This window comes from Python bivittatus, unplaced genomic scaffold (genome assembly GCF_059951505.1).
Source record: "Python bivittatus isolate LINGU-HERP-01145 unplaced genomic scaffold, Pbiv_v1 ctg000020_np1212, whole genome shotgun sequence".
Classification (NCBI taxonomy): domain Eukaryota; kingdom Metazoa; phylum Chordata; class Lepidosauria; order Squamata; family Pythonidae; genus Python; species Python bivittatus.
The window spans coordinates 88,723,886-88,744,860 of NW_028277030.1; the positions used below are offsets into that span (position 1 = coordinate 88,723,886).

General features: G+C 36.8%; 1 protein-coding gene across 2 annotated transcripts in view; it reads left to right on the top strand.

Annotated features, from left to right (window-relative positions):
• Nucleotides 1–20,975, top strand: part of MAP3K21 (mitogen-activated protein kinase kinase kinase 21) — a 45,804-nt gene that overhangs the window by 7,496 nt on the left and 17,333 nt on the right. For both annotated transcript variants that reach the window (XM_025165892.2, XM_007426951.4), the window contains exons 2-4: nt 15,673–15,853; nt 19,273–19,421; nt 20,575–20,750. In XM_025165892.2, the coding sequence (XP_025021660.1) occupies nt 15,673–15,853; nt 19,273–19,421; nt 20,575–20,750 (506 nt within the window). The remainder of the gene's footprint in view (nt 1–15,672; nt 15,854–19,272; nt 19,422–20,574; nt 20,751–20,975) is intronic.

Sequence of the window (20,975 nt, forward strand, 5' to 3'; positions counted from 1 at the left end):
TGTCCTGCTTATAGTCATAAATTACTGAGTTCTATTAGCTGATAGGAACAAAGTGTTTCAATTTAAGGATCTACGTGCATGAAATCCTTGTAATCAGCAAAAGTCTGTAACAACCTAAAACAGAATATTTAGTATTTTGTTTTTCTTTTCAAATCAAGTAGCTATGCTAAGACTTGATGACCTTTTATATGCTGGGTTAATTAAAAATTAAGACACAATTATAACATTTTTTCTACTCTGTGCACAAAAATTGACAATTTCCTGGAACAATATATTCCTTTTGTTCTGTATAAAGATGTTTACTGGTGTAAAAGAGAGGAGATACAGTATATGACAAAGGGTCCCTTGGGAATTTTATTACTAACAGTGGTTAGCCAGATTCCTTTTGCCTAGCACTAACAGAGATTTTAATATATTAATAGCAGGAAAAACATTTTTGGGGGAGGCAGTTGAAATAATTCTAATGAATTACCAGAGAAACAAAGCAAAGAGTGTTGTGATGGAGGAATTTTGTTCCTCTTAGTACTTTTTTATACTGGTTTCCTATCTTCCATGGTTTTTATATATGTATATATGATTGTATTTGCTTTCTTTTGCTTTGCAGAATACTCAATCCATAGCTCTTCTAGATTCTCTAAGATCTGTCAGATTAAGGGGGAAAAGATTTATGCAACTGAAGAGAGATCGAAGGATGCAAGAACCATGCTCAAAATTCACAGAATATAAATAGGCAACATTAGTGAAACTAGTCTTTTATCTTGCTCTCATTCACGTTTCTTGCTTTGGGTTTACTGAATTTTCTGTTGAATGCCAACATAAACAAGAGTTTTTTGTTGGCAAAGTTTAACACAATTTTTCCTATGGTGGAAAAACTGGAAGGATGTTTTAATGCTATCCAGTTAGCGCAAACACTATCCATAAAAGAGCTAAGTCTATATAATGCATATACCATTCTACTGCAGTTTTTATAAAGAAGAAATATTATTTCAATCTTTGCTAGAATCGGGTAAAGATTATTGCAATGATCATCTGCTTATTATCTTCATAGCTGGCTCTAATTTAAACATTAGGGAGAAAGCTGCCAAATTCTTAAATGTTGTTATCAGTTCTAGGCCACTGGTGGTAATTCTGAATTTACTTATAATTGTATTTGTGTATTTTGTATAGTTGGTTGACTAATAGAGTTAATGCTGATTTGGTCAGAATAACACAGCCTTCTCAGTCTAATGCCATGATGCTTCAGAGGGCAGCAGGTAGGGGAAAGCTTGATAAAAGACTTTTAGGTTAGTTTTATATTCTCAATTTCATGTGAACTGAGATATCTTTCAAGAAAATGAACTATATTGATATTTTGCTAATTTCTTGGTCCTTTGGGCAGGGCAGATTTTATTTAACTCAAATCATGTTTAAATCACTGTCAGGAAATCTCAAATTGAATGATTTAAATTAATGTCAGGAAGATTCTTTTAAATTCTTTTCATAAAAAGAATACACGTTTTTGTTTTCTATATAATCTTACTACATAGTCATCACTTCTCAGAGATACAGGTTTTGTTTTTAGAAAATACATGCAGACATTATAATTCTCATTTCTTTTTCCACATCAGTGTTTATTAAAAGATTGTATGGCAAGTCATTTTATTTAGTAACAAAACAAATATGTAGTTGTGAAATCAGTTGAAGTTGAATCAGCTCCAGTTCAATTAATCATGGATGTCAGAAGACATTTTTGTCATGATATGCTAGGACAATCATTGCCACAATCACCAAACAGGATTTTAAACTGAATGAGTTTAACTTGTCTGTTCTGGTTAGCCTTTTCTCAAGAAACAACCCAAACTAATTCAAAAACAGGACCATGTATTCTGAATTGTCAAGTATAAGCCAGCCTGGATGATGCAGAGGACTAGAAGGGTGGGAGAGAAATGTTATAAAAAGTTTTTAAAAAATAAAAATTAAATTGGCAATTTCAGTGAAGTCAACATACAGAATTTTAAATATTGGGTGGTTGATACAGAAGAACATGGTGTTCTTCCATTTTGTCTTGCTATTTATTCATAGTCTAGGCACGAAATACAAGCTTCCCTGCTTTTCCTTGCAATGCAGGGGATGGAATGCATACCACTTACAGTCAGCTTTAAAGCAACATATAAGCCCAACAAATATATTTTCAATTTAAAATGAATTAGTATAAAGAAAGAAGAAAGTCTCTGTATATTGCAGAAGAGGTACTGCAATATACTGTAACACTAAAGATGGTACAGATGGCCATCCTCTAGAGCAGTGTTGTCCAAACTTGGCCACTTTAAGATGAGTGGACTTCAACTCCCAGAATTTCCCAGCCAGCCATGGCTGGCTGGGGAATTCTGGGAGTTGAAGTTCACTCATCTTAAAGTGGCCAAGTTTGGACAACACTGCTCTAGACCTTAGGTGGAAACCCCCATATAAAAGAAGGCCACACATTTTACTGTTTTTGTACACTTCATCAGCATGTGCACTGATACAAGTGGAAGTGTAAAACTCCATCTACGTGTTTTATTTTAACTGTATTAAAATGAAAATCCAGTAAGGCAACAACCGTACTTTTATTCAAAAGGTTAAGAGAAGCTCACTCAGAAGTTAAGCACGAGGGAAAGTGTGTATTTCTTTAAAATAGCATGACTAAAATATTTAGTAATCTGAAGATGCTGCAAGTGCAGGCAGGCCATCTTCAGTATCTTCAAAGGAGGAGCAATTTTCATGATGCTGCTTTATTCAGGCAACCAGGCTTTGTACTTCTTTAGTGCCCTGTTTGCGTTTTATGCACAGGCTTGTCATGTTCACAGTAACAGGAACTTCATTAAAATATCCTTGGGTGAGACCTCTTACAACCTGCAGCAATGATGTTTTTTTTTCTTCTACAACTCATGGAGGGCCCTCCAAATACATTTCTTCAGGACTGTATGAGTATATTCTGCTCACTTTTAATTTCACTTTCTGCAGCTAACTCTGCCCTCACCCTCACATCTCATGCACAAGTCCAAAACTTACATTCTTTGTCTTTGCATTTTTAAGGATAAGCATTAAGGGCTTGACTATGTATGTACTCTGTGCCTGACCTGCAGAGTAGGACTGACTAGATCTCTTATTCCCTCACTTTCCTATCTTGCATAAGTAAAACTTAGGCCGTTTTGCTTATTTGAGTTTTTTACTGTCTTTAAGATACAAAAAAGTAAAAAGAAAGAAAATATACAAATAAAGAAACTGAAACAAAAATAAAAAAGGAAAGGAAAAAATACAAAAACATGTTATCAAACATACAGAAAAAAACTCTGTTTTTAAACACAACATTAAACATTCACCACATGGAGTAATAAGAGAGCCAGTTTGGTGTAGTGGTTAAGGCACCAGGCTAGAAACCGGGAGAATGTGAGTTCCAGTCCTGCCTTAGACACAAAACCAGCAGGGTGACCTTAGGCCACGCACTCTCTCTCAGCCCTAGAAAGTAGGCAAGGGCAAACCACTTCCAAACAAAAAATGTTGTCAAGAAAACTGCAGGGACTAACCCAGGCAATTGCCAGGAGTCAACATGGAGTCGAAGGTGCAAAAACCCCCAAAACAAGTAATATTGATCAGTTTTTCTATTACATTGATAGGGGAGCCAGTTCATAAGCAGTGACTTCAATCCAATACTGTAAGTCTGAGATGGTACTGTCTTTGCATCATAATAGGTTGGTTTTGTTTTGCTATATCCCTTGCTTGATAAATCAAAGTTTTTCATATATTGATAAATTCCCAATTCCAGGTATATAATTCACCATCAAGCTGATATCTTTAAATCCCATTTTTCCCCCAGACAATATTAATAGACTCATAGATATTAAACTAAAATAGATCAGTGGTGGGACAAGCCCATATTATACATGTAAGTGTCCATCATTTTACATTTACTGAATAAAAAAGTTGACAGCAATTTCATTCAAAACATCCTCTAAGGTGTCCAATAAAGGAAAAAAGTTTATTGTTGAATTATCTTATTTTAAGATAATAAGAAACCTATTTAATGTTCTGTAAGACTCTTAACCATTGATTTGTTTATATAGGATATTCCAACTCTTTATTCCGATGTTCATGCAAAGAACCAGTATGCATTTTAATAATATTATTTAATTATATATTAAAATGTGTAGATTTGGAATCATCCAAAAATTGTTACTAGCAATTTGGGAATTTTATATGCTGCTATTACACCTGGACCAAATTCTGAAAAGATGTTTTAACTGAACGTACTGCCTTTCCACGTGATTCAGATTCCTACTGTAATACCTTGAAAGCTTGATTGAAATAAGTTGATCCAAAGTATTAATGCCCTATTAGCCCATGAACTACAAGAAAAGCATTTACCTTTCATTTTTAAACTGGGATTATCCAACAGTGTGAAATTATCATGAGAAGGATCAAACTTACACTTTCATCCCAATAGCTTCTAAATACTACTGAATTTTTACTAAAAAAGGAATCAAATTCCTAGCAAGATATCAGATGGTGTTTGAATTTGATCGCTTGAATTCCACAAAGAAATAGAAGTCAGAATATATGACCGGTTATAATGCTGACAATCAGGAAAGTTAACATCTCTATTGTCATTATACAAAAACCATTGTTTAAATAAAGAACATCTAAAGGTTTGTCCTTTCCATGAAAACACTCTTAATAATTTATCAATATGCTTAAAATACATTAAAGGAATTAATGTAGGAATTCTTTTAAGTACATATATAAATCTTAAAGTAATACTCATTTTTATAACATTTATCTTTTCCCATCAACTCATTGCAATTTTTAACTATCTGTTTAAATAAGCATCATGCTGAGATTAGTACAGGTAGTCCCCAGTTTAAGAACAAGTTCCGTTCCCAAGGTCTATTTTTAAGCCGAATTTGTATGTAAGCCAGAACAGTATTATTGTACAATACTGTATAAGTAGTATTGTGTAATGATCTCGAACCATTGTGTATTTAAGTCACATCATTGTGTATTTAACTCGAATTTTGCTACAGTAGGCTCCATTCTTAACTATGGGTCGTCTGTAACCCGGGTGTTCTTAACCCGGGGACTACCTGTAATTTGAAATATTTACATCTGCGAATCATTCAATTTTTCTTGGAACCATTATGTCAAGATATTTAAAAGAATTCCAGGACCAATTACAGCCCCATTTAAAAAAAAAATCATAAATGCATTACAGTGGTATGAAATTCTTTCCACAAGAACTTACAGGTTTGAGCTAGGATAATTTTTATATAGTTCCTTAAGAAATGCCAAAATCCAGTTTAAAATTTTAAAAAACCAATTGTGTAATTGTTTTTTTTAAACCATTTCTTTTTATCCACCATGCTGCTGGTCAGTGAGAAAACATGTACTGAAATGCTTTAGTTTCAACATCATTTATAAATCTTAACATCTACAGCATTCTTTTTTTGCCAGTAACAGAATGTGCCATTATGTCAACTATTTTAATCTAGTTCAGCCAATGAATCCTTTGTTAGCCAACTGCTACTTTAGGTCTTTAAAAAAATTGTGTTGCTAGTTTGAAGGTAGATGGCCTTGTAAAGTAACAAAGTATAACGGTAGTAGCAATGGGGTTCTCCGGTTTACATCTCATTTTGAGAAAAAAGGCAAACCGGCTTATATTTAGAACTGCGTTTAAAGGTGAAAGATTCATATGATCTGAAGAGAAATCATACTGCATTGTGATTTTGTTGGTTTTACAAAGTAAGGTGTATGGGAATTTAAATTCAATGTTTTCCCTGATCATTTCAAAACCAAAATTCAGCCTTTAGGTTACTTGTAATCCATTCTGTTACTACTTGATGAGTAGAATATCTCGCTGGGGATCTGTTCTTCAATACTGAAATGTTTTATAGGAATAAAGAAATGATATTTGAATGCCAGTTTGGACCATGATTCAGATTCTCACCAAGGACACCAGTGCTAGAAGTTGGCCAAGGGGCAGGGGAGGAGGGCTGTGAGACCTATGGCAGTCAAGAGAAATTGGGCAAAAAAGACTTGGAGACTGAGGAGTAGACAACAGTCTTAAAAGGCAGGCTGATAAATATTTGTGTCAGGGTGAAAAATTTCATCACATTTTTTTCCTCCAGTACAGTTTTCGCAGGGACACAGCTTTGCTGGTCTTTGAAAATAAAATTCCAAACATAAACACCTTCCAAAATAAATGTTAATGTAAGCAAATGCATCTACTGAAAAGCTGAGCACCTTTTTAGAATTACGTTTTCTTTCTTTATAAGCAACTCGGAGTTCACTGGGAAATCAAACAACATATTCTGATACAGGGCTCCGAAGTGTATTGGTAAGGGGCTCTTTCCTTAGCTAATTTGGGAGCTTCCATTCAATCAGTGGCAGACAACATTGGCACAACAGCTCAGCTTTGTTCTTTTCACCGCTAATGAAATGTTTGTTTTTGCAGGTGTGCTTTTAACTCAAGCCTGATAAGCCAGCCTTCTCTTTGCTTCCTTCAAAACATTGCAGCAGCAGCAGCAGCAGCAGCAAGGGCTTCTGTTCTGTAACTTGTTACTCAAGAAATGAAACAACTTTGAAACGTTCTTTATAAGGCTATTGTGAATAACTCAACTTTTCAGTGAGGCAACTTGTAACATGGTCATCAAGCCTTCCTTTAATCAAAGGCATAAAATACCAGGGCCACCCTTAGAGCACGTCAGTTGATCTTGACCAGTGGGACTTGAGTTAATTGTAACTTCTACTTTACTAACAAAGTATGACTAATTTACTAATTGTGGATGCTTTTGCTGTAAAGTCTAAGCTGCAAAAGTGGGTAGCTGATGTGCCATCTATTCTGAGCAAGAGACTTCATAAAATGACAATGACACATAGATGCTTTTGTTTCAATGGTTTTAAAAAAAAAGGTTTCCTCACACTTTGAACAGCTTTACTCAAAGTTGTAATTGGGAAAGACTTTGATTTACCAAAATCTATTGTTTTATGTTGTGAATCCAACCAAATGAAGGTATTTTTGAATTTTAAAAACTTGTTTTGAGTATTTCTAAATCATAGCTTCTTGAAGGTCCATAATAAATCTTACTAAAGATTAGGTAGATTTCTAAAAATATGACTAGGCATGCTCTGAAAGACTCATTAGACTGTGATTTGAGAGGTGGTTGAACACACCCTGTCTTTAATTTGCACGTGCTTTTAAAATGGGATTAGCTTCCTTTGACAGTCATAGATGTTAAATGGCGGTAAATATAGCTTCAGTGAGGAATAGCCTTGAGTGTAAATATTCAGGTAGGAATTATTGACAATTTTTGTTTAGTCTAGATGTGAAGCTGACCATGAACAAAATACAGATTTGAAGGAAGGTCAATAAAACCAGACATGTTTTCTACATTGTCCCTTCTGAAGATTTACACTGAATCATGTACTTATTTTTTAAAAAAATATTTCTAGTATGCCTGTCATGCTACGTACCGTATCTTTAGAAAGCATGCAGTATTCACGTGCTCTCTTCCTTGTTTCCCTATTGTGAGCCATTTACCTTCTATGCTTCCTCCTCAGTCATGTGGTTACATTTATGCTGTGGAAGGGATGAAATCTAATCTTATACATCAGCAGAAATAGGAAAATCCTCCTCAGCAGAACCAGGAAAATTTAAAATACTTAAATTAAGTGTCAGGTCTGTGTATTGAAACTGGTAGAATTTTAAATGTAATTAATGTTGTACCTGGTAGTTTGAAAGAAATAATGTTATGTAATGCTAACAGTGTGATTCTTTGTCACACACTTTGGTATTTGTGCATAGTATAGTATAGTATAGTATAGTATAATAATAAACATCTCGTTGCAGTAAGACAACTTAGATTAATATTTTGGCTCTTTTTGGTAATGAACAGCGATCTTAAAGCCATTCCCTTGTTGCCAGTAGTCTTCCAAGCCCAATGCAGGGTGCTGCCCATTACCATTAAATCCCTTTACAGCCACAGGATATGTCAGATATGAATCTGTCCATTCAGTGTCATCATCTAGGGAGGGCTTGTTGGGGGCCCCTCCCCAAGAGATACATGGATTTTGATGGATTGATGGTGCCAATCATATCTACTGTTTTGAGGTTCGAATTTTGTTGATTGTATAGCTTTGTTTTTGTTCATATGCACCACTCAAAGCCCATTGGAATTGGGACAGTTTATAAGTATGGTTAAGAAATAAAATAAGTGTGAAAGAAAGCTTGAAGAAAGTCCTGCTAGATGAAGGTATCAGTAGAAGAGAATATCTGTAGCTCAGGGTTGAACTGTGGAGTCCTTGGTGCTCTGTGAGCTTGGTTGTTTGCTTGCAGATGTTTCATTACCTGGCTAGGTAACATCATCAGTGCTAGTGAGTGTGGGGCTAGTGAATTTTCAAGCAGAAAACAATACTCTAATCAAGGAACTACCAAGGAGAAAACCACACCCACACCAACACTGGCAGGGCAAGCTACTGTATATAAACAAAACCCACATTCACTCGCATTGATGACGTTACCTAGTTGGGTAATGAAATGTCTACAAGCAAGTGACCAAGTTCACAGAGCACCAAGGACTCCAGAGATGAAGGTATATCTTGGTTTTCTGGTCTAGTGGGTGTGTATGTATACAGTGGAGAAGAACAGAAATTTCTGCACTTATCAATTGATAAGGAGCAGAATTAGCAGTTCTCTGACCAATAAAAGGTTGAATGCAAATGAGAGCCAGTATGGTGGTGTGATCATGAATTGGATTGGCACTGGGGAGATCTGGATTCTAACCTTCAGCCACAGAAGCCCACTGGGTGACTTTGAGCCAGTCACTCTCTCAGTCCAACCTACTTCATAGGATTGTTGTGAGGTAAATAGGAGGAGGAAGTGTTGTGTATGCCAGCTTGCACATTTGAAAGAAACGTGGGAGATAACTATAAATAAATACATTTATAAATGAATAAATGGAACAGGCCAAGTGATTTACGGAGCTGAAGTACAGAAGCTTCCTGGATTCTGAAAGCCAAAATATTCCTTAATTGTTCATAGGGAAGGTTGAAGTTTTGGTTAATTTAGCTTTTCAGATGGTTTATTTTGCTTGGCAGTGCCCATATTAAAGTAATACATTTCAAAATTGTAATGATGTGATAATTTACTATTAGTGATATGCAACCAAAAGTTTTATTTTGGGACAGGTGTACATACCTATCATGCTATTACCTTGCAATGTTATGCAAACTGTAGGAAAAAAGTAAGGAAGGGGAAGCAAAATTAGGAAAGTAAGAGATCAGTGGGGTGGGGGGTAGAAAAAGAAAGCTTATATTTAGTTTCACCAGTCGGGCCCATAAATATTGAGTTCTGCTGTCCAGTATGACTTTGATCAGTGAAGGCTGTAAAACTTTATTGTAAGATGGGGGAAAAGTAGATTAGGTTATCAGACTTACCCATGTCACATGCAGCATTCCCTGATAGCAATAATGACGTGGTACTGATGACTTTTGCCACATTTTGGCCAGGATGCCAGAAGCACAACAAAACTCAGTTTTAACCCAAGCATGCTCACACTATTCTATGCAAGCTGGGATACCTAAATTAGAAACTATCTTGCAAGTCAACATACAGTTTCCCATCCTACCACCTAGGAAGTACAGTGCATGCACCTGCAATAAATAAACACTCTTTTTTAAGTGTTGAAAATTTCACTGTCCCCAAATTACTTGGATCAAATTACTTGGTTCCTGTTAGAAATCTGCTCACAGAATCATCTCCTTAAAGGAAGGTGTAATGCAGGCTTCCTGAGAATTCCTAATTTTGTGAGTCTGGCATGAGACAATTTTTATAGATGACTTTCTTCTATCCTGATCACTGTTCAGAACCAGGTCCAAGTTGTATTAATATACTTAGAAAAAAAATCAGCTTAAATGAAATCACAAAAAATATGATTTCCACTTGAATTCACTTTTTATCTTATTGAGTCAGATTTTCATCCGATAACATTTGTCATCAAGTGGAAGTCAAACATGGTTATTTTGGTTTGTCTGGTGTACTTGGTATGAACCAACTCTCAGGGATGGCTAGGAGCTGAAGTCTACAAATTAAATTTGGTAGAAAGTCAAAGGAAAAGCAAGTCAAGTCAGGCCTTGGATTATAAAATGAAATTAGAAAATCCTTCTAATGACTCAAGACTGTAATGAAATATGCTTCTAATTTGAAGCAGCAGTGATCTGTGGAACCCTCATAACCCAATATAGCGATAATAGTGTAAAGTTTTCTTGCTTTGTAGGGATGAACTACTGATGGGACGCATGAATCATGGTGATATGTTTTAAGACCACAGTAAGGGGAGAAACAACTAATAAAAAGCATTACTGGTCACTTGTGCAAGTTTGGGATTATGTGCCATCTTTAGATGTCCGAGTTTGAACATCTAAAGATTCCAGGTGTCTGTGTGTTGTGTGTACATATGCAGTGAAAAGTTAAGACTAAAACCGAGCTGCCAAGGCCATGCAGGAGCGTAGTATAATGCATGTGTATTCCCTATAATAAGACATTCACGAAATTTCCCACTTTACTTAAATGGCTAAGAATGGGGGGAAATAAAAACAAGGTAGATGGCTTCTGCAAATCTTTAATAGCAGCTCTACTCTGAGTCACTTGACCAGGATGGAGAGAAGACCGGGGTTAAGAATGGAGGAGTCAGCAGTATTGCAAGCTGCTGGCCAATTGCTTCTCCCTTTGGAGGAATGTTTTTTTGCTATAGCTCTAGCTAGATCCAGCCCATTTCAGATTTGAGCTTTCTTTTGCCAGCTCCAGACACTGTACCAAGTTTGGTCCCATTCTGTTCTTGATGGATGAACAGCAACTCTTGCTCAGATTCAACTTTAGCTTGTTTTGTCCCATCCAGACAGTCTCCAGGTCCTGGGACAGGACATTAACAGCATCTTCTGTCTGACCCAGAATGGTGATGTATAGTTGGGTATCATCAGCATGCTATTGCTAAGAGATCAGTCTTTCAACACTGGGAAGATGAATGTTTCACTCTGTTTACACAGCGGATTGAAGACCTGATGTTACTTGTGACTGAAGAACATATTGCTTATAGATATAGATTATGCATGGATGATTGATGAAACATGAGCCAATGAAATATGGTAATCTTTTATTGAAATTATTGAGTGAAACTTTATGTGTATAAGAAGTTCTTACATGTATAATTTTGCTGCAGTTGCTGCGTTACTTTTTTCTCTCTCTTTTTTGTTATTGCTTTATTCTTTCCTTCTTTGTTCTTTGTTATTAAAGAAAAAAAATACTGATGATATCACACCCTGAACCAATGGATGACCTGATGCAAGAGCTTCATGTAGATATTAAAAAGCAGCAGGGAAAGTACCAAACTTGGTGTCCCCCTCTCCCAAGGCCAACCTCTCCTCCCCCTGCACCATGTGGAACTGCCTGCTAAGGAAGGAGTGGAACAGCTGTAATACAAGGCCTCTCATAGCTGGTCCAGAGGGATGCCATAGTTGATGGTATTGAAAGCCACTGAGAGCCCAGAAAGGATGTGCTGCTTTCATCCAGGAAACAACAAAGGTCATTCAGTGCTGTGCCTGTCACATGTCCAAACCTGAACTCTGACCGAAACAGGTCCAGATATCCTACTTTCTCTAGAGCAGGGTTCCTCAACCTTGGCAGCTTTAAGACGGGTGGACTTCAACTCCCAGAATTCCCCATCCAGCAAGGAAGTTGAAGTCCACCCGTCTTAAAGTTGCCAAGGTTGAGGAACCCTGCTGTAGACTGCTCAGTGACTACAGTCTCAATAAACTTTACCCTGAAAAGGAAAGTTAGAGACAGGATTATAGTTATTAAGGACTGCTGTGTCCAGGTAGAGCCTCTGAAGGTGGAGATACACCAGTCTCTTTCAAGGTTGCTGGCAACACCTCTTCCTGAAGCAAGGCATTGATAACTTCCTGGAGCCAGCCCATCATGCCCCCTTTCAGACTCCAAAGGAGACAGGAAGGGCATGAGCCCAAGCTCTAAGGGTCCAAGGCCTAGCCACTTTCTTGGAGGCCAATTTGAATTCCATCTTATTAAATATTTAAAAAGAACAATTATTCTTTATGTTCATAGAGATTTTTAGATTCGTTATAGAGTCATAACAGGGTTAGGTGGCCTGTAAATTAATTAAACACATGGATTATAATCCAAAACCACAGTAAATGTGATTTTTAAAGTGTCAGAGGACATACTGTTAGTTTTGATGTAATAGTAACATGTAATGTAACATGTCTACTCTTTGTGGCAAGAGCAGTAGAATTTAGTTGGCTTCATGATTCTGAATGGACAAAGTGGCTAGGCTACCCAGAAAAAGGAAAACTGGAAGGTAAATATCTTGAGAATTGAGAAGGGAGCATTTTAACCTTGTCAGTGATACTGTATTGTCTTGTATCCTCCTCTTCCTCCCAATAAACTACCTTCCCAAGGCCAGTTTAAATGCAGACAATGAAGTTAAAGATATCTACTTCCACAGTGAGCATATCAACTTGAATTTTGTACTTTGCATGCTGCATTTTTAATCCTGGAGGTGGCGATTAGCAGACATTGTATTATTGGATAATGATTGATTTACCTGAAATGGCTCTCTAGGAGCAATATCCACTGTCGGTCATCTGTAGTCTAGTCTCCTTCTCACAAACCAATTATTATGGCAAGATTTAAAAAGGTGCAGCATGTCTTGTCATACACTTATTTGTTAACAGGGCAGTCCTAAAGATGTTAAACTCATTGAGTTCAGTCGAGCTTATGCAGGTACAGCCTAAATATACTTTTTAATGCTGATTTTACCAATTTAAATATCTAAAAGGTTAATAAGTGAGCTTGATATAAGGTTGAATTGTGATAAAGCAAAATCCAGCCCTTTTTGAGGAGATGTCTTCCTTCTCCTTGCACCTTGCTAAATCAAATCTGCTTCAAGTTTTGGGAGATGCCTTAGAACAGATGTTAAGATGCCTGGAGACTGCAGAGGAAATCAAAACTTGCTTTTCTCTTGATACCATCCCCTGAAATGACCCACTGAATTAATCCCTAATATTAGTTCTGGAAAAGAACTTTTATGTCTTCAAATTGAAATTTTTGCAAAAAAATCAGGTTCATTCAGTCATCCTAAATGCACATATATGGTGTCAGTAACTTGTGGAATTGGTGGTCAAGTTGTTTTTAATTGAGTGTTTTATGGGTAAAGTAACTTTCAAATGCCATGTATGTTTGTGTGTGTGTATATACTGAATTTCAGCTATGTGTGGTGTGTGTGTATACTGAATTTCAGCTATGTGTGGTTGAGTGCACAGCATAAGACCAAGGTTGTAAAGGTCACTTGATTTGATATGAAGCTAATGAGAAGTAAATATCTGTAGAAGTGCAAGAGGGATGGCCTCATACTGGTTGCTAAGTAACAGACCACAAGAATTTGTTCAATCACAAGGCCATGTCTCCTGTTGAGTTTGTTTATGTCAAGCACTCCGCCACCCAATATGACAAAGGTAGGGTGGGGGAAACATAGCATGTCTGTAGCAGTTGTAATTCTCCATTCTGCTTGTGGTAAATGGCCCTGCACCTCTGTTCTTTTTGTTCTCTCCTCTCTTAGTTAAAAGAAAAAAGAAAAAAAAATAGAAGGCTGGCTGGCTGGCTGCCAATTATCACCTTTCCAAATCAGATTTGTGTTTGGTTTCGGTTAGACTGACTGACATGGAATTTGTGGAATTCCACTTTGCATCTGTGGAATTTAGAACAAAACGCCTTTCATTAAAGTACAAAGGCCATCATGTTCAAATCATTACGTTTACGACATTCTCTTGGGACTAATTATTGCCATCTTGGGCGCTGAGTTTCATTAAACTTTCTTTGGTATTTTGTTTGTGCTTCAAAACAGGTTGATGATATGCATCACTTTTTTAGAAATAGTAAAATATTAAACAAGTCCCACAGTTAGAAAGATGAGAGGGCATTAGCCTTTTGACTGAATCTATTCCATGGCCATAGCTAGTTTAACTAGTTACTGGTTAATAGTGTGTTGCAGTATAGATGGCCCAGAAAAAAAACCCCTTAATCTCAATTTATTATCTGTAAACCAGACTTTGACCTGTGTCTATCTCAAGTGTTCTTGAACACAGTTGCTGCCATTAGCAAAGATAGTATAAACTAAATATAAGAGATGTGGCAAGTCAGGCTTATGAATTAGGTAGGAATAATGTAGCAGCTTGTGACTTTTGATTCCTTTTGCATGAAGGGTCCCTCATTCTATAAACCTGGTTTCCTATGTTTTGTGAATAAGTTTAAGTGATTTGCATCTGGAATCACCAGAGAAATAAGCCAAGAACAATATAAGGCAACCCATATTTTTTTTACTCTAACTTCTGTCTGAAAGATGCCATTGTGTTTACATGGCACTCTAACTCAGGCTTACAGCAGGAGAGATAGCACAGTAGCTGAAGGAAGAATCTGCAGATATAAGTCAGTGTGGTCCCAGCTAAAACATAACGCGGATTGCTGTGACATCAAAATGCAGTCCTAGTTTTCCCTGCTCTGTGAATGTGCAAGGAATGTTCTTGTTACTAAGAAGCATTCTAATTTGCTATTTTCTCCAACTGCATGACACAGTGATCCATGAATAAAAACATGAGCAGAACAGTCTCTAGAACTAGAAATTGCATCTACTCTGAGTGGAAGCCAGAGAAGCATGAGTTGTATTTCTGGGGGCTTGCTATCACTCCAGTATACAGTCTACAGTATATCCTCTCAAGAGAACTCCTCACTGAAATTTGAGGGCTTAGCTGACTTAATTTTCTTACACTAGCTACCTTTTTTTTTTTTTTTTAATAATAAGAGGGATGGTTACCAGGACTTGGGGAAGTTTGAACCTAAGAGAGACCAATGGAAGCCATATATTGATACAGGCGAAAAACCTTGGTACCTTCAACAGAAACATGTGGCTAAAACTGAGAAGGAAGAGCTGAAACCAAGAGTGCTACATTAAAGAGGGAAAATAAATTTAGCTATGAGTTCAGGAGGACAATAGAGGAGCACTCTATTGTTGCCAAACCCTGACCTTGACAGTGAAATAATTGATGGAGTTGAATAAACTCACAATGAACACCTTCTTGTTCTGTATTTTATTAACAGCCCTGGAGAAAGAGAGCGATATTAATGCTTCTCTGCCAGGGAGTGTAGTTAGAAATAATCATGGTTTGTTGGCTCAGAAGACATGACAAGCTAAGGTTAATGAAAACCAGAAACAAAAGCTCCCAGACTCCTACGCACATCTGTATCAGAGGGGGAGAGGTCAGGAGAGACCATGCAAAACTTGATCTGCTATCCAAAATCTCTCAGTTACGTGCACTGCTTCTTTGGATATTATACAGCCCAGACAAATAGACCAACAATTTGTGTAGTAACCGTATCGATCCCATTGGGGGAAAAAAGGCATTGCCACAGTAATTAGCAAGTTGCGCCTTGAGAATCTTTTGTGTTGTTTTATTTAACAAACAAAAAAGTCAGTGAAAAAAAATATAAATACATTTTAAAATTATATGTTTGGTTTTCAATCCAGCAAAGATAGGTTATGCTTACATGGTCATTGTTAATACTACTGACAATGAAAACATTTTTGTCTTTTGCAGTACTGTTGCTGGAGAAGATAGAAAATGATGATATCCACAACAAAACTCTGAAGATTACAGATTTTGGCTTGGCAAGAGAGTGGCACAGAACCACTAAAATGAGTACTGCAGGAACCTATGCGTGGATGGCTCCGGAGGTTATTAAATCATCCATGTTTTCTAAAGGAAGTGATCTTTGGAGGTAAAGTATGTTTAAATGAGTTCTGTATAACTTAATGAAATTTGAGTCAACCTTAAGTCCAGTAATTTTCTCCTACTATGCATGCAAAATGATCTTAATAGGTTCTATTTTTTTATTGACAGGGATTTTTTTTAATAGATGCTTCACTTTTACATATGGACAGTATTTGTATACTGCTTTTAAACCATAAAGGATTTCAGAGCAGTTCACAATAATAAACAGGTTCTGAAACTCATTGAAGCCTACACAATTCTAGATGTAGAATTTGAGGCATCAATGTGTGGGTTCTATGGTAGGGAAAGGGGATTTGGTGGGTACAGTGATTTACAAAACTCTCTCATCTGTCCAGTAACAGTTCCTTTTACTCTATAACTGCTGCTTGGGGAAAATAGTAGAAATGGTTCTTAGCCATGGGACTGTTGGAGGCAGTAGTAGGTTTGTACTAAGCCTTAATGTGGTTTGATTTGCCATTTGCTACACGAACCCAACATGCTTAAATAAACCATAACTTAGTACAGGGTGCAAGACCCGCTCTGGTCTGCTTGCTGGAAGATGAGAAGGCACGTCTGGAAAGGCCGATCTTCAGAGAGCTTTCAGTCAGGCCAGCAAGTGCTCCTGTGACCTAATATGCTGTTTAATTAAAGAGATATATGCTGTAATAAATCCGATGCTCATGGATTAATAAAAGTATCTTGGAATAGCTTTAATACACTTAGGAATTATTGACAAGACTATATGAATTCTGTGATAAAGGAAGGTTAACATTTTATGCCAAGAGGCAATCCTACCAAAATTAATTATGGAGGGTAAGCCATGTCGTTCAGTTCTCTTGTTTAAGCAGCTGTTCTGCATTGGCTTCATAGTTTGGATACATTACTGTACTCCATCTTTCCAAGGTTTATAAGCTGGTTCAGAGACAGTGCTAAACCCACGTTTAAAAAAAGCAAAAGAAACAGGGCCTGTGCATTCTTCTAGCACAATTGCAAAGAGGCATTCCAAGGCTTTGTCTTCTACTCTATATTATCATGCCTGCCATGTTATCTAAACCAAGTGTTTAATGGAAATAAGCTAATGTCAAAAAAGGTTAAACTGTTGTTTGTTTAATTGTGGTTTGTTAAACAGGCTGGCTTATTTGGCCAATTCCTAGTTCATTTTTACATCTGCTGTTGTCTTACACCTATCTGAATTGGTTAGAAGTATGGGTAAAGCACAAAAATCAGCAAGAAATCAGCCAGGAATGCACAACCCCCATGGTTCCAAATTGTGTTTTACTGCTGTAAAACAAGCAATAATTTCCTCGCTGACCCCTATTTGCTCACCCAGCTAATCCAAAAGCAATCAAATCATATTCTGTGGCATTGCAATGTATGCATTCCACTTTATGAAACTGAATTTGTTCCCACTAACTTTTAAAGCTTTTAAAATTCACTACACTCTAACTAATCTGAAATGAAAGCAAAACCTTCTGATCTCCTCTTAGCTATGCCAGCAGGCCAGTGAGGAGAGGAAACAGATAAGCCCAAAGTTTGGATGTACAGTTTTGTAATTCTAAGCCATGATTTAGTATAACATCTAAAAGCATCCATGAGAGACATCAGGTCGACCCAGAACATCAAGATTACTTTGTAGACAGAGTCTATACAGCTTCAAGCACATCCACAAAGTCCAAACATGGACCAGTTTTTCCTTCCTTAAAACAGAAGAAAGTGAAAGCTAATAATTAAAAATCTGGATTCCCTTGGTGCTTCTTTGCTCTTCTTACTTCTGATATACAGCATTGATTATTACTTTCCCTGGAGCAAGAAAATGCAGAAGCTTCTTTTGTTATTTTATTTTCAGCATTCTTTGATCTTTAAAAAGAGAAAAATATATTGCATATATATGTTTATTCTTAACTTATCACTTACTGTACTTAAAATAATTTTTCTTATGCATTCCACCATAGGAAATTCCTTAAAGTTTTTATGCATCCATTTGCTTAGAACCAATTTCATTTAATTCTACTTGAAGGTAAATCCAAATGTTCTTAGCACTGTAGCCTGAACTGCGTATAGCAAGGAGTGGTTGCCATTGGCTCAGTTTCAGTATAGTTACAGTGCAGGAGGATAATCTTGTCATTTTTGCTAAACAATTTAATTGCAGGTCCCAGTTACTTTCTGTTATAGTCATGCCATTTGAGGGCGAAGTTCTTTTGAAGCTTTACTAACACCTTGACATTACTTTTGATTCCTGAATATTTACTTTTCCTGCTTTTTTAATCTTGCATTTTCTTAATTATACAAAGTAAATACACAAAGATGGAACTTGATTTCTGCTTTGTAAGGCCTATAGAGGAGAATCTGGCTGTGCTGTTCTGATCTGTCTGATATGCCTCTCCTCCCTCCCACAATGATTTGATAGTATATTGGCACTTAAATGGAGATGACGCCTGTGTACATCTCCCATAATCCCTGAACCTTTTTGCTAAATCAACAAGTACTAAGCCTGATGTCTTGTTTAATGAAGGGGAGTAATGGCTGCATGGAGATATGCTGAGGCCTCCCATTTCCTGTGATACCTGGGTCTATCTTCACATGTACAGATAAAGGAAGGTAGAATGGGTGCCATTTGTGTATGTTACACTCACTGCTTGCCTTTCTGTATAATGCTTCAAATCACTCCTAATACTAATGACACATTTGTCCTTTATTAGGTTGTGTCATTTCAACTATGAAGACATTTTATTTTCCATCCTTATGGTTTGATCAGTTCAGATACATTATTGTGAGGAAAATTAACTACCCTCAAGCTCAAGAGCATTTTGGAGAATGGCTTTACAAAATGCCCCATGTCACACCATTAGATCATCAGGCATGATGTAAAACAATTGATAAATTGTTCCTTTCGCAGCTGAAGAATAACTTATAGTAAATTTCAGACAATCAACTTCAAGCAAAGTATTACATACAACAGTGAATTATAATGCTGGTGTATATTATTCTGGCTGAAAAACTTGGGGGGATGAATCAGTTAGTTACTCTTTGCTTGCCTACATAATAAAATTTTTTGGATTCAGATTTGCTGGAGGTATAATATGTTTCATTTTGCTGCAAATGTGTATAGCATCAAATCTACTTTTAGAAGGATGCACTACATTGCAATGACATTGTTGTAGTGCATCCTTCCTCAGCCTGGTGCCTCTAAGATATATTGGAGTTTAACTTCTTTAAACAGCAGCGTGCATGTTGGGGATTATGGGAAGTCCAACATATTCCAAGGGCCCCAGATGGGGGAAAGCAGATGCCCTCTTTCTGGATGTTTTCCTTTTTTTTTTCCCTGCTAGAGTGCTTTCTAGGCAGACTGCTGTCCTTCCCTACCTTAAGGAAATCATGTGTTAGCATTAAACAAACACAATTAACTGTTTGAAAATTTATTTATAGTTATGGCGTATTGCTGTGGGAACTGCTTACAGGAGAGGTTCCTTACCGTGGCATTGATGGTCTTGCTGTGGCTTATGGCGTTGCTGTCAATAAGCTTACTTTGCCCATTCCATCCACCTGTCCTGAACCATTTGCTAAACTAATGAAAGGTACTTGTGCTGCTTATTAAAACAGCTGATGTAAGATTGCTTTCCTGTTCTCTATGATATATGTGAGTTTTAATGTCAGCGTTTCATTTGGTATTAGGCTAACTTCTGTTCAAAGGTAGAAAACATTTTTCCATTCTACTGAAGTCCTGTACTAAATATGCTTTAACATACTTGGCACTGGAATGTGCAGTTCATTTTTTTGAAAGTTGCCTTCATCTTTGAAAGTACTACCTTGCTTATTGATTCGATCAGTTATATTCTACCCTTCCCGGAATGGCACTGAAGCCTCACAGCAACCTGGGATGTAGCTTCAGTTCTGAGAGTGTGATCTGTCTAAAGTTACTTGGTGTTCCAAGTCTGAGTGAGGATTTGAATTCTCAGAACAATAGCCAGTGCATTACATTTGGCATTACGCAGGAAATGACAAGGCCTTATAATTGTAGGGATAAAATTAGACAGGACGTTAACCACACCCTTTATCAGAATGTCACAATCCTGGCATCCAGGCTGACTCCCTTCATTCCAGAATTTAAAAATGAGTAAAAAGTGGCATTAAAAGCATTCCTTAGCTGATAGCAATACAACTGCTTCCTTCACTGAAGAAGTCATGTGAGGAAAAGATGGAATTTTTGTTTTTAAAAAGCAGGAGCTTTGGCAGGACACGGGTACATGGGCTCAGGAGCTCACATTGTTCCCATTGCACACATCAAATGAGCTAATACTAATTACTATCACTAATTTATTTTATATCCTGCCTTTCTGCTCAGAGACATGGGTTGGATGTACCTGTGATCTGTTTGCCTTTCTCCTATCCCTTTTTGAAAGTAAAAGGATCACAGGCATTTTGAAGATTATGCATATAACACTCCACACATACATCCAAGTCATATGCTTCAGGTGTAATACCCCACTCCTAGGTTTATGTGTTTTATTTTTTACCTCTTGGAAACTGTTTCTTCACTGCAATTTGTACCAGACCCCATCAAGAAAGTTCCCTGTTGATTTTTATCAAGCGTTCTTAGAACTGAATCTGCATGAAAGAAAAAAAGTACCTGATATCTAAACATAAATATTAAGTAGTGAAGCATTTCTGCAAGGTGGGCTTAGAGTGAATAGGTCTTTTTATTCTTCTGACAAATATGATGAATTTCAGAATGCTGGGCACAGGATCCACATATCCGGCCATCATTTACTATAATTCTTGAGCAGCTGACTGCCATTGAGGGGGCTGTACAGACTGAGATGCCTCAAGAATCTTTCCATTCGATGCAAGATGACTGGAAACTGGAAATCCAGCAGATATTTGATGAACTGAGAACCAAGGAAAAAGTGAGTGAATTTTAAAGAACATTGAGATTGTGGGACTATATATATTTAAATAAAGTTGGGATAATCATTGGAGCTCTTTAGCCAATCATTCATTTTTATTTCTCATTTACCATTACAATATTTAGTTCATAAGACTGGTTGCCATTTTTGTTGTTGTTATTATCATTTTTTCTTCAGAACAAATAGTTTGAGTAGTTCTTTGAATGTTTTGGGGTTCCAATATGT